The sequence below is a fragment of the Terrapene carolina genome, unplaced genomic scaffold (genome assembly GCF_002925995.2).
Source record: "Terrapene carolina triunguis isolate 2854851 unplaced genomic scaffold, T_m_triunguis-2.0 Scaffold210, whole genome shotgun sequence".
Lineage (NCBI taxonomy): Eukaryota > Metazoa > Chordata > Testudines > Emydidae > Terrapene > Terrapene triunguis.
Window position 1 is genome coordinate 1,066,281 of NW_020664561.1, and position 14,842 is coordinate 1,081,122.

Sequence of the window (14,842 nt, forward strand, 5' to 3'; positions counted from 1 at the left end):
GGTTGGATGGGGCGTGGGAGTCCCAGGGGTCTGTCTGGGGGTGGGGGTGTGGATAAGGGTTGGGGCAGTCAGGGTACAGGTAGGGGGTAGGATCCTAGGGGGCCAGTTAGGATGGGGGGAGGGTCTCAGGAGGGGGCAGTCAGGGGACAAGAGGCAGGGAGGCTTAGGTTGGGGGTGGAGTCCTGGGGGGCAGTTAGGGGCAGGGGTCCCAGGCGGGGGCAGTCAGGGGACAAGGAGCGGGGGGAGGGTTGGGGGTTCTGACGGGGGCGGGAAGTGGGAGGGAGTGGAAGGGGCAGGGGCGGGGCTAGGGCAGGACAGGGGCGGGGCTAGGGCGGGGCTCCTCCCGTCCTCTTTTTTGCTTGCTGAAATATGGTAACCCTAAGGGTGACCAGACAGCAAATGTGAAAAATCGGGACAGGGGTGGGGGGTAATAGGAGCCTATATAAGAAAAAGACCCAAAAATTGGGACTGTTCCTATAAAATCGGGACATCTGGTCACCCTACAAACAATGCACGTTACAACAAAGCTTAAACTTGTCCTTCATAATAATTTTAAAAACAATACTAGCTGCCTATTTAATTTTAAAAACAGCAAAAAAATATCTACCTCCCATTCCATTTCTTATAGGAGTCTTGAAGTTTAAATCTCCTCAGTGTGATAGATATGCTTGCTTTGATCTGCTTAGCTCTTGGAAGTCCAGGGGCTGCTGGCCCTGTGCTGCCTGGGGTCCCTAGGGACAGCTCTGTCCGCCATTAGGGAATTTTTTCCCGAGAACCCCCTGTAACATTTCATGAACCCCAGTTTGGGAACCACTGGACTAGAGGATCACAATGCTCCTTTATGGCATTAAAAGCTATACACTTCTAGACCCTTGATCTGAATCAAGCCTAGGCCCATGACAAAGGCCACTCCCATCAGATGGCCATTCAGTGGCTAGTGTGAAATAAACAGAGGGGGCAGGGTCTAATTCCCATTCCTAGTGGGACAGGCATCCACAAGCACACCATTGCAGCCAGCACTATCAGGAAAGAAGACAATTACTGAACTGGCCAGGAAGTACCCAGGGGCGGCTCCAGGCACCAGCGCACCAAGCACGTGCCTGGGGCGGCAAGCCGCGGGGGGCGGCCTGCCAGTCGTCGTGAGGCTTCGGCGGCAATTCGGCAGCGGGTACGCTGAAGGCGCGGGACCGGCGGACCTCCCGCAGGCATGCCGCCGAAGGCTGCCTCACTGCCGTGCTTGGGGCGGCAAAATACATAGAGCCGCCCCTGGAAGTACCAGTCACTCCTTGAGGTGTAGTGTGTGTGAGTGAGAGAGAGCACAGGCCAACCTGGTGCTGCTCCTGTCATGGATACACAGGTGGTTTCAGCCTCTGCGCCTCTTGCTCCAGCACGTTTTACTAGGGAGAAATTCACTTGGAAAAGGCAACTTGTTCCTTTTGCTTTAACAAACTCTGTGTTTTTTCCCACCTGCCCTAAAGAAACACAGGATAAAACCAGGCCAAGCAAGCAGCCTCTCGCACCCCCTCCCACCATAGCATTCAGTTCAAATCACCATAAACCTGCAGCAGGCACCACCTTTAGGCTTCCCACGAAGCAGCAGATTGGTTTCCTCTCGCTTCCTTCCACAGGCTGATTCACCGCCAGTCTGGGAATGGAAAAGTACCCGGTGCCGGCAGCCATGGCTGTGGCTTGGCACTCGCTATAGCCCATGTGTAGCAGCAGCTACAACACAGTTTCCCAAGAGCTATTTGTCACGCCTAGCTGCCAAACCAGCTCTTGAAAGAGCGGCTTGTTCCCTGCTGTTTACTGTCTCACCACTGGCTCCAGCCCACTAAGCTCCATCCATAAACTTCCTCCAAGTAAACACACACAGGCAGGCCAAAGCCAGAGGCAAGGATGCAGCAAATGGGCCAAAGTGGCCCACAGACTCCTACCACGCAGTGAGCAGCTAATCTCATCTGGGGCCTGCAGGACTACAAATTCCAGCATGCAGTGCTCCACCAGGAGCTAAGGGACCATTTACAATCCTGGGACCCCTCCAGAGGAGGGAAAACACTGAGAGGCCCAGAAGCAGCTGCACCAGTTTTTTGCTGATTTTAGCTAGTGCATTCAAAGCAAAGCATTGTGGGCTTTGCAGAGAAGAGCCAGGTGATGGTATCTGGGTTATACGTGCCCTGCATTCCAAAAGGAGACAACCAGGTGTTCTTCTGCAGCCTTGCCAACCACAGGTATTCAAAAATCCTTCAAAAAAGTCATGAGATTTTAAAACATAAGAATGAATGTTGGGGTCTCTCTTTGCCTTCCGGTCTTGGAGCCTTTAACTAACACTCGGATCTTGATTTTCACCTTTTCCCCACAGCCTAGGGTTGCCAGGTGTCCAGTTTTCTACTGTTTAAAAGTCCGGTCGGCGGTGCTGTGGGTCCTGTCCTGGCTACGTGCTGCGCTCCGGAAGCAACCAGCAGCAGGTCCAGCTTCTAGGCAGGGGGGCCACAGGGCTCCGTGCTCTGTCCCCACCCTGAGCACTGGCTCCGCACTCCCATTGGCCGGACCAAACCCAAACCCCTCATCCCCGGCCCCACCCCAGAGCCCACACCCCCAGCTGGAGCCCTCACCCCCTCCCGCATCCCAACTCCCTGCCCCAGCCTGGAGGCCCCTCCCGCACACTGAACCCCTCATTTGTGGTCCTAACCCAGAGCCTGCGCCCCCAGTTAGAGCCCTTGCCCCCTCCTGCACCCCAATCCCCTGCCCCAGCCCAGTGAAAGTGAGTGAGGGTGTGGGAGAGCAAACCACCAAGGGAGGGGGAATGTAGTGAGCGGGGGGAGGGCCTCGGGGAAGGGGCCGGGCAGGGCCTTGGGGAAGGGCTAGGGTGTTCAGTTTTGTGTGATTAGAAAGTTGGCAACCCTACCACAACCACAAGGGCTAGAAACTTAATTTTGCTAATGAAAACTGAGATTCTCACTGAATGCCCTGAGTCCAGGAGCTGGGGTCTTGAAGAAAAACACCAAAAATGGCAAGACTTCTGATAAATGGACTGACCTAGCAGCACTGTGTATGTGTCCTGTGTCCAATAGAGGGTCCCTGATAGTGTCCTATGCGGGAAGAAAGGTTTAGAAGAGGGTTATTTGGCAAACTAAGCCTGTTCTGCATGGCACCAGTAGCAGAGGGCACCTCTGTGCAGCAGGGATCTCAGACAGCCTTGTACTGGGGACGATGCCTTCAAAGAAAGACCATTCTGTGAGCACCTCTGCTCCGCAACTAGCCCCACAGCCTCCTTGGGCAGCAGTAGTCTTTGTTCAGTTTTAAGACAAGACAAACTAGTGTGAGTGTGGTACATGGGGGTGCTAGAAGGTCACCCCACTTGGGATCTGAGCTCTTGATCTCTCCTCCCTGGTGCACAACTTTATCTTACTGATCCTCCCTTCCTTCCTTGCCTGGCCTGCTCCTGGCTCCAGGCAGCTCCCTCTGAACGGTAGTTCTCCTCTTTGGGGTGCTTGCGCCTTCTCCTGGTTATGTGGCATCTGATGCAAAGCAGCCACACAGGGCACAGAAAGAGGTTTGGCTTTAGTTTAGCTGGTGGAAAAAACCCATGGGAACCCTGCCAGGCTACTGGGCTGGGCTACACGCAGCAGGAGGCAGGACTGCTAATGGCTTACAGCCCCAGCAGTGAGCAGGTGTCAGCTGCAGCTTGTGGAATTGGGCTGGAGACCCACTGATATGGGGGGACTGGGGGCCTTGGAAAGGCAGAGACAGACAGACAATGAAGCTGGCCTCCGGGGGCTGGATATCAGTCTGTTATAGACACATAGGAAGGCTTTGTAGCATTCTGTCTTGGGGGCATTATCCTACAGCCCATCACCGCTGTATCTGAGAAAGAGTCTGCCATGTCAAATCAATAGCAAGAGCGGAGTCCCCAGTAGACCCCCATGGCATCTCGGTCTCTGCTCCCAGTTCAGTCAAGCTCTGTCCAGTCATGCCCAGGAATGCCCGAGCAGGGATCTTGGCGGCTCTGGTCGGCACTGTCAACCAGGCCATTAAAAGTCCGGTCGGAGGTGCAGTGGGGGCCTGGGACTAAGGAAGGCTCCCTACCTGCCCTAGCTCCGGATGGCGCCTGGAAGCGGCCACCAGGTACCTGCAGCCCCTAGATGCACGGGCGGCCAGGAAGGCTCTGCACACTGTCCCCACCCCGAGGGCCGGCTCCGCAACTCCCATTGGCCAGGAACCATGACCAATGGGAACTATGGGGGTGGCCCCTGCAAGCACAAGGGCAGCGCGCTGAACATACCTGGCTGCTCATGTGCCTAGGGGCTGCAGGGACATGGCGGCCGCTTCCCAGGGGCAGCAGTAAGAGCTGCCGGGACCCCGCACCCCAAACCCCCTCCTGCACCCCAACCCCCTGCCCCAGCCCAGAGTTCCCTCCCACACCCAAACTCCCCCCCGGAGCCCACGCTCCCCACAACACCCCAACCCTCTGCCCCAGGCCCCTTCCTTCACCCCAAACCCCTCATCCCCAGCCTCACCCCAGAGTCCACACCCCTAGCCGTAGCCCACATCCCCTCCCGCACTCCAAAACCCTCATCCCCAGCCCCGAGCCTCCTCCTGCACCCCAAACCCCTCATCCCCAGCCCTATCCCAGAGCCTGCACCCCCAGCCCCAAAGTATGATGATTTAAATCCCTTTCAAAACTCTTGGCAGGTCAGCAGTTCTAACTCTGATGTTCCAGTTCTAACTCTGATGTTCTCGTCATCTATCTAAGTGGCCAATCCTTTTTTTGAACTTTGCTAAGCTCTTGGTCTCTTCTACCTCTCTTCTCCAAGGGAAACACGCTTTCATTTAAAACTCTCTTCCCAGGAAAAGTTTTCCAGGCCCTGAATCATTTTCCTCATCCACCACAGAGTTCCCTCTGATGCTGCTATATTGTTTTGGAGACAGAGTGCCCAGTACTGCACACAGTATCCAGAGGAAGCTGCACCACTGAGCGATATCAAAGCATTAGAGTATTTTCTGTATTATTATCCCTCCCGTTCCTTACGCAGCCAAACTTTTGGTTTCCCCTTTTGAGCAGAGGGCTGTTGTGATAATTGGGCCTACATATTTACCCTCACTGTGAGCTCACCAGTAGAGAGTGAGTTACAGTTGCCAACCCTCCAGGATTGTCCTGGTGTCTCCGGGAATTAAAAATTAATCTTTAATTGAAGATTATGTCATACAGTGAAACCTCCAGGAATAAGACCAATCAAAGTTTGCAACCCTAGAGTGAGTGTAAGGTTATTGTGATAGCTTATGAACTAGAACAACAAATGTTGATAGAAAAGGTGTGAAGGGGAGACAGCGTGACTGAGTCCAAACAGAAAGGCCTCCTAGCCCAGCTCAAGGACTGTGTTAAGATCATGCCTGGTAAACAAGAAAAATGTGGTGCTGGAAAGTAACTAACCAAAGTTGGTGTGTTGAATATTAGGCTTAATTGGCGGCTGAAATAACGAAGGGATGGGCTGTTCCATCCACCACTGCCTTTGGGGTCCTTACAAAGAGACTTTGGGGAGACAAACTGGCTACTGGAGCAAGTTTCACCATCATTGCTGCCACCCCCATCATCTCCTGGGCCCCAGACCTTTGTCATCCTGATCCAGACAGGTGTCCTGACTGGACCGGGCCAGAGAGAGGGACCCAGATGACATCACCACCCCTACCAGCTCCAGCTGAATCCCAACCACCAGCTGGGATGTGAGACTTTCTCTCCTCCCTGCTCCATTGTGCCCTTTTCCTTCCCTACCTTATTTCTTCTCTTTCCCATCTCTCTCCTTTTGCCTGGCTTGGCCGGCCAAGACTGCCAGAAGCTGGGACTGGATGACAGAGGATAGATCACTTGATGATTACCTGTTCTGTTCATTCCCTCTGGGGCACCTGGCATTGGCCACTAGCCGTAGGCCGCATCCCCTCCCGCACTCCAAACCCCTCAGCCCCAGCCCAGAGCCTCCTCCTGCACCCCAAACCCATCATCCCCAGCCCTACTCCAGAGTCTGCACCCCCAGCTGGAGCCCTCACACACCCCCACACCCCAACCCCCTGCTGCAGTCCGGAGCCCTCTCCCGCACCCTGAACTCCTCATTTCTGGCCCCACCCGGAGCCCGCACCTCCAGCCAGAGCCCATACCTCCTCCCGCACTCCGAACCCCTCAGCCCCAGCCCGGAGCCCTCTCCTGCACCCTGAACCCCGCATTTCTGGCCCCACCTGGAGCACATACCCCCAGCCCAGAGCCCATACCCCCCCCCCACACACACACACCCCAACCCCGTGCCCCAGCCTGCTGAAAGTGAGTGAGGGTGAGGGAGAGCGAGCGATGGAGGGAGAGGAGATGGAGCGAGTGGGGGCGGGGCCTCAGAGAAGGGGCGGGGCAAGGGTGTTCGGTCTTGTGCGAGTAGAAAGTTGGCAACCCTAGCTATAGCGCTGGATATGGCCATTGCCTTAGTCCAGAATATCTCCACTCAGTAGGCCAGGGGGCAGGCAGCTGCAGCCTCCTGAGCAGGGGGTCACTGTGCCTCCACTAGGTAGCCATGAGGCTGCTCTCTGAAATCAGCTCAGCTCTCTTCTTTCCTGCCTTCCCCCACTCCCCATGGCTCTGAGTAAAAAGCAGGGGTCCCTGCCAGGTAGGAAGAGGGCTGGGCCCGCTGCAGAGGAGGGACTGAGCCCTGGCACCCTGCTTAGAGGCAGAAGCTCCAACTTCTCTTCCTTCCCCCATCTGCCATGAAGGACGTTCAGCTAGGGAGAAGAAAAAGGGGGGAACATGGCCTTGGGGATGGACCCTGTGACGGGTTCAGTCACAAAGACGCCCTGGGGACTGTCACCTGATGTGTTGGAATTACCTCTGAGCCTGTTTTCCACTGCAGTTTGGGACTCCAGAACCCTGCCTTGTTGAGCCACACATGCTAGTCTGCTGCAACACAGACCCAGGTCTGGTCCACGCCCCCAAAGCTGCAGACTTTAACCAAAACCTGCTCAGCAAGTCACCTATCTCCAGCACCCAGACACCCAGTTCCCAATGGGCTCCAAACCCCAAATAAATCTGTTTTACTCTGTATAAAGCTTATAGAGGGTAAATTCATAAATTGTCCGCCCTCTAGAACACTGATAGAGAGATATGCACAGCTGTTTGCTCCCCCAGGTATTAATCACTTACTCTGGGTTAATTAATAAAGCAATGTGATTTTATTGCTGTGACTTTAGGAATTATGAAAGAATACAGGCCTTTGTGACACTCCCTCAGACCTGAGGGGGAGAATTTGGGAAGAGTCTCAGAAGATGATCTTGTGGCTAAGGTGAGCCTACAAGCAGCTCTGGATGCAGCAGACACTGCTACCAGATCAGTGGCAATGATCATGATGTGGCATTACTCCTGCTTTCAGGAGGCATCCCCTGTGAGTTGTAGGCGACAGTAGGTATCCCGTTTGAAGGAAGTACCTACAGTTAATGGTGGGGTATGACCACACACAATACTACATTCCACCTTTTGGACTCCAGACTTCACTGAAGGTATTTACCAAGGTGCTTGCAATAGTAGTAGCACCATACCTAAGAAAGACAGAACATTTTCATATACCCATAGCTCAACAGCTGTCTGATATGAAGAAGATCTCCCTCAACAGGGCTCGTAATCCATCCACCTGATTCCCTGTCTGTTCCACAACTTAGGTAGTACTGAGAGTCAACATGCAGAAGTCCAGCTTGACTCCTCTCTAAAATATGAAGTTATATGGGCCAATTTTAGACTCCCACCAAATCAGTGGCTTATCTTCTCCAGGACAGAGTCAAGAACCTGTCATCCCTTATCCTACAGCTAGAGTCAAACCCACATAAATAAGAATGTGCCTTGCCATGTTGGGACACGTGACCTCCTGTACCTTTTATGATGCCATGTGCCAGACTTCACTTCCACTGCATTCAGGGCTGGTTCAGGCTAGCGTATGCCCTTCCAGGCATCACTTGGATATGCTCTTCTATGTGTTACCCCACCCCAATCCCAAGTATTGTAGTACAGTCTGTCCTGGAAGAACTCTGTGAATGCCTGTATTGGGATCTCCTCCCAGCCTCCCCTCTGATCCAGGTTTATAGCTGTAGACACTTTGCTTAGGGTATGGGGAGCACACATGAGAAACCTTTCCAAGAGACTGATATAGTTTCTTGCCTCTCTCTGGACCCAGAGAGGCAAGAATGTATATCAATTTCTTGGAGTGCTGAGCTGGATGCATGGCTTGCGAGTCCTTTCTTCAGTACATCACATGGTGATTAGTCCAGGTAATGGAGGACAATATGACCACCATGTTCTTCCTCAGGGGTTCTCAAACTGGGAGTTGGGACCCCTCGGGGTCACGAGGTTTTTACAGGGGGGGGTCCATGAGCTGTCAGCCTCCACCCCAAACCCCGCTTTGCCTCCAGCATTTATAATCACTCAGAGGCTTGCTAGGTGAAAGGGATCACCAGTACAAAAGTTTGAGAACCACTGTTCTACATCAACAGGCAGGGTGGGGTAAGATCCTACCAGCTCTGCCAGGAAGCCATCAGACTATGGAACTAGTGCATCACACTTGTGTTTCTCTTTCGGTCATACATCTACCTGATCTACAGAATACTTTAGTGGACAATCTCAGCACACACTGCTGTACCAACAAAGGCCCTTAGTTTTTGTTTTTTACCATTTTTAAACAGGTTTTACAAAAGCTATTATTGGATATTTACCAATATTTCACCTGAATTTTAGACCACTTGTGTATATGAAAATACCAATTATGTGAGAAATCAGTATATTACATTGTTAGTTGCTAATAAATTAATCTAAATGTAAATCCAAGACCATCTATTAAAGTAAGGCACTGTAGTAGAAGATACACACTCGTGTGTACATATGTGAATGTCAGTGCTCAAGTCCTAAAAAAAGAAGTACAGAACTCCTTAGACCCTGCTCCGGAAGGCGAGATGGCAAGTTGGTAACCAGGTAACCTAGCTGCTATCTCTCTTTCTGGAGTGGGCCCGGAAGAGGTGGACCTTACCTTTGTTTCCCAATCTCTGATATCACAAAACAAGGGGGAAATCCTACATGTGGATCAGAGATATCTTGATCTCAGGGCATGGAGGTTGGATAGTTGTTGACCGTAAAGTATGCCTGCTTCTCTTCAATCAGGAATATCATCATGTGACACTTTCTCGGGCGCCCAGGACTATGGGTCCCTTGTCTCCAGTGTGAGAGAGTTCATCCTGTGATAGCTTTTTGTCAGCTCTTGTACACCGCCAGCCTTTCAACTACTCAAACACTCTCCTCAGGACTCCACCAGTCCTATTTTGCTTCGCAGGTTAACATTAGGTGCACCTCAGTCCCCAAAATCCCTTTGAACAGTGTTCCTGGTAGCATCCAGACCCTGTCACTGGACACTCTCAGTGATTACCAGGTAAGCTGTTCCCCAAGAGACAGCCTGTATACAGCTGGAAGGTTACAGCTCAGGATCAGGTCCTTTATAATAATACAGCACTGTAATCTATTTATGGGGTCACCAAATGAACTAGGGGTCACCAAATGAAATTAATAGGCAGCAGGTTTAAAACAAATGAAAGGAAGTATTTTTTCACACAACACAACCTGTGGAACTACTTGTCAGGATGTTGTGAATGTCAAGACTATAACAGGGTTCAAAAAAGAACTAGATAAGTTCAGTGGCTAGAGGATAATCGGGATGGGCGGGGGGATGGTGTCCCTAGCCTCTGTTTGCCAGAAGCTGGGAATGAGCAACAGGGGATGGATCACTTGATGATTACCTGTTTTGTTAATTCCCTCTGGGGCACCTAGTATTGGCCGCTGTTGGAAGACAGGATACTGGGCTAGATGGACCTTTGGTCTGACCCAGTATGGCTGGTCTTATGTTCTATTAAGTATAAAAAGTAGGATTTAAGTGGTTTCAAGTAATAACAGACAGAACAAAGTAAGTTACCAAGCAAAATAAAACAAAACATGCAAGTCTAAGCCTAATACATTTAAGAAACTGAATACAGGTAAATCTCACCCTCAGAGATGGTCCAATAAGCTTCTTTCACAGACTAGACTCCTTCTTAGTCTGGACCCAATCCTTTCCCTGGTACAGTTCTTGTTAGTTCCAGCTCGGGTGGTAACTAGGGGATTTCCCATGACTGGCAGCCTCCTTTGTTCTGTTCCACCCTCTTTTATAGCTTTGGCACAAGGCTGGAATCTTTTGTCTCTCTGGGTCCCCACCCCTCCTTCTAAATGGAAAAGCACCAGGTTTAAGATGGATTCCGGTACCAAGTGACATGGTCACATGTCCTGTGAGACCCCAAGCCTCCATTCTTTCTGGCCTGACTCATAGGAACACAGGAAGGCTTACAAGTAAACAGAGCCATTTATAACCAATCGTCCTAGTTAATGGGAGCCATCAAGATTCCAAGCCACCACTAATGGCCCACACTTTGCATAATTACAATAGGACCTCAGAGTAATACTTCATATTTCTAGTTTTAGATACAAGAAGGATACATTCATACAAATAGGATGAACACACTCAGTAGATTAAAAGCTTTGTAATGATACCTTACAAGAGACCTTTTGCATGAAGCATATTCCAGTTATATCATATTCACACTTATAAACATATTTCCATAAAACTTATGGAGTGCAACATCACAGACCCCACGTTTGGGAGGGGACTTTGGAGTGAGGAGCTGGATATGGGGGCGGGAGAAGGAGAGGACGTGGGACGGCCTTACTCTCCTGTGCTGACACTTAAGATAAACCTTAAAATCTTTCATGGGTTAAAGTCCATAATTCACTTATTTTTGCTGTATTTGAAAATTAGAATCTAATGCCCTTTGCCCCTACACTACGCTGTCCCAGCAACGGCCCACGGGTCAGCTGAGTTCCAGCCTGCACCAGCAGGGAAGACACATGGACTGGCTCTCCTCTCACATTGGTTTTGCACCAGTGAATCCCCATGAGCTTCAATGGAAATGGAAGTCATGGACTGTGATTCAGTCTGACCCAGGGCTGTTTCACCTTGATACACTGTATTTCTATACTGTAAGGCACTGCAATCCAAACGATCCCAACACAAACACTTTGCAGAATTCGTTACTCACCACTGAAATACAGCCACCACTGGGGTGGGAGGAAGCAGCTGGTTTATAGCGCACAGCAATGCCACATGACAGACCACTTTAGAAAGGAAGTGAAAATTCATCAATTCCAAGGCCAGAAGGGGCCTGTGTGATCATCCAGTCTGATCTCCCATACAGCACAGGCCAGACAAATTCCTCAAAGCAATTCCTAGAGCAGAGCTTTAGAAAAACACCCAATCTTGATTTAAACATTTTCAGTGACAGAGAATCCACCACGACCCTTGGTGAGTTGTTCCAATGGTTAGTTACTCTCACTGGTAAAGATTTTCACCTTATTTCCAGGCTGAATTTGTCTAGCTTCAGCTTCCAGCCATAGGCTCATGTTTTACCTTTCTCTGCTAGACTGACAGCCCAGGATTAATCATTTGTTCTCTATAGAGCAGCAGTCCCCAAACTTTTGAGGGTTGCACCTCCCCTTATCCCTGTCCAGGCCCCGCCCCCCAACCTGCTGAGGCCAAGAGCAGGGCCCCAGTTCCAGGGAGGCAGGGAGGGGATGCGGACTGGGGTAAGGGGCAGAGGCTGGGGCCACAGCTGGGGATAGGTCTGTGGCCAGAAACAGGCCACAGCCAGGGGCCGAGGCTGGGGGCAGGGGTGGGAGCAGAACTGCAGCTGGCTGCCATGTGGGCCAGCAGCCAGGCCCGCAGCCTGGGGTAGTTCTGCGCCCGGCCTCACCCCCAGCCTCAGCCCCAGGCTGGGAACTAGAGCAAAGCTGGGAGTGGGGAGGGGCTGGGTGGCACTCCCTGCCCCCCGGGGGGGCTGGCCCGGCCCCGCCGTGCACCACCGGACATTCATCCGTGCCCCCCTAGGGGATGCACCGACAGTTTGGGGACCTTAGCTCTAGAGGCAGAGAGAATTTTGCAAGGCATAATCTAATTATTGTGTCCTGGCCTAAATGCCCAGGCTGATCTCTATAACACTTTTGATGGCCACAGGGGACTACAGATCATCAGTGTCGTGTCTCATCCAAAAGACAGCAGCACACCTGGCCCCTAGCACTGTGTCCGGTACAGAGCAGCATCTACCGAATCACTAGAACCATTTCCAGATACTGACCAAACCTGAACCTGTTTAACTTGTGATAGCAGAGCAGATCACAGCTCCAAGGGCTACAACCGCAGATCACACTGAAAGCCTGTAGGAATCCCTTGTAAGGTTGTTCCTTTGGGATCCGCTCAGTTACTTTGGCTCCAGTCCAGTACAATGACTGTCCAGGCCAGATAAGGCCAAACGTATGTCTGATAGAAGTCTTCCAATGAAACAGGATTGACTCCTTTGGAATAAGTATGTTGTTGTGCATAATCCATGGGGAAACCCAGCAAATTTTTCCTTCCTGGTGGGCCTGGGCCTTGAACTGATTGGGTCACAGAGGAAACCAACTGTAACCCCCTGATATGTACCAGTTCCTCTACCATGGCCAAAGGGGCTAGAGATTCTGCTTCCATGAATGCATGTGGAGAAATCTCTTTTAGATGTTCTTTTCTTGTCGTACCAATTTTTAAAAAAGACTTCAAAAGCCCCTGGCTCTGCATAGGGGCCAGGCATCTGTCAGAGATTTTATAAAGCAAGTCTTTGTTTACTACAGCTAGGGATGGCCAAAAAAAGCTCCTAGGACCAGGAGAAAAAATAATACCCAGTACAGTTTTCCTTGCTCTCATCAAACTCAAAATAAAACTGGACCAATTGGGAACAAAACATAGAAAGGCCTCCACTCAAAGGCCCAGGCTCCGCATGCGACCACAGATAATCACAAGTCAAACATGCTCAGTGAGCTCAACCTCCTCCCCATGCGTGCATAGATCAAACACCCCACAGGAACAAGTGTCCCTATTTAGGAGAGCCAGGACTCTGCATTGGCAGAGCTGCGAAAGGGCCCAGAGGACAGCTTGCAGGGGGTGCTGCAGTTCAGGGAGGATGTGCTTTGGCACTAGAGTAGCACAGGATTAAAATAGCAGGCCCCTTGCAAGCTACAACCAAGGTACCCTTGCTGAACTGTTGCAGAGGCAGCATTGGAATACCTGTGGATCACAGCAAAGGTGCATGAGGCAGCATAGTCTAGTGGGTAGAGCAGTGCTTTGGGACTCAGGAGACTTGGGTTCTAGTCCCAGCTCTGCTACTGGCCTGCTGGGTGACCCTGGGCAAATCACTGCCCTGCTCTATGCCTCCATTTCCCCTGAGTGAACGATACTGACTCACTCAGAGCTAGGTGTAATTGTTATTTTATCAGAGTGGTTGCTGGTCAGGACCAAGATACACTGGATTCTGTCTCTGACTTGCCACTGGCGTCAGTCCCTCCCTTTCAGAAACACTAAACACTCCTCACATTCCAGAGAGAAAACCCTAGAAAGCTACTTGATAAGTCTCCTGGTGGAAGAGGGGCTGAAATCCTGACCCGACTGTAGTCAATAGGGGCTTTGCCATTGTCCTCAGTGGGGCCATGGTTGTAAGACTGGCTGGGAAGAATAATCTTATAATCGCTAGGGCCAGGAACAGAGTGCTGTGGGATGACGGGAGGCAGCAGTACTGTGAGATTAAAGGGTTACACCAGGTTTTAACAAAGCCACTGTAAACCAGCACAGCCCATCCCCGTCCTGGGCAGGTGTCAATGCAGAGTTTCAGAAAGACACTTTCATCCTCTCTGTATTTGGAAAGTTTGAGTTCCTGGAAACGGGGTGACCCATCTGTTATGGAGGAAGAAGATTAATGAGCCTTGGCCTCCAGTTGGCAGGAGCACAGCCAATGAAAATAACCTCTGGGGCAGCTGCTTCACTGGGATTGCAACAGCCTGGCCTTCATTTTGCTTACCTGGATTAACCTGAGCTTTGGCAGCACTTGGGATGTGGAGCAACAGCAGCAGGAGGGGCATCCTGGGAGGGGAGATCATCATGGCAGGTTACTTCAGCCCCAGAGCAGCAGCTGAATGGGGAGATAAAAGAAGCAGTCGAAGACATTAAGCAGGACAGTGGGAGTATGAAATTGTCACTGCTGTGAAGGGGCAATACTGTGCAGCTCAATGCACACGGAGCAGAGATGCATGAGAGAGGCCCAGATGCAGTCTGAACATCTCTAAGACTTGGGGGATTCTGATCCAGGGTTCCCGCCCTTGTCCGATACAGTGGAACACTCATCCTCCATTTCTCCCCCGCTGCCAGCCCTGTCTCCTTGCTCACATTTCCTGCCAACTCCCAGTTTGCTAGTCCCCTCCCTTGATTTCTGCTTCCAATCAGGGCTGCCTACTCCTGGGTTCCTCCCATAACGCAGCAGGAGAGAAATCAACATTTTCCTATCTATAAATTGAGTTTCTAGAGTCCGCCCCCAGCTTCATCCCCCATTTGAGCCAGAGGGCAGCTCTTATGCATGTGATTGGCCCGTCTGTCTCCATCAGTCATAGAGCATGTCCTTTCCCACGTTGGCTGTTGCAGCAGCTACAAGTTCTGCCCTAGGATATTCTGCTAGAAAACCTGTGTGATGCTGGCAGACCAGGTGTCAGCTCATGCCAAGGCCCCCAGCCTCACTGAACACTGACAAATGCATAGCTGGAAACCAGTCTGGCTCACTGTGTGTTAGCATGGTTAAAAAAGATGTTAAGTTGAAAAGAATCAGGGGGTAGCCGTGTTAGTCTGAATCTGTAAAAAGTAACAGAGGGTCCTGTGGCACCTTTAAGACTAACAGAAGT

At 51.3% G+C, this 14,842-nt stretch overlaps 1 protein-coding gene across 1 annotated transcript in view; it reads right to left on the minus strand.

Moving 5' to 3' along the window:
* LOC112117798 (discoidin domain-containing receptor 2) overlaps positions 1-14,842 on the minus strand; it is a 112,808-nt gene that overhangs the window by 56,020 nt on the left and 41,946 nt on the right. The window contains exon 2 of the mRNA XM_026655520.2: positions 13,972-14,082. Within this exon, the coding sequence (XP_026511305.1) occupies positions 13,972-14,053 (82 nt within the window). The 5' untranslated portion in view covers positions 14,054-14,082. The remainder of the gene's footprint in view (positions 1-13,971; positions 14,083-14,842) is intronic.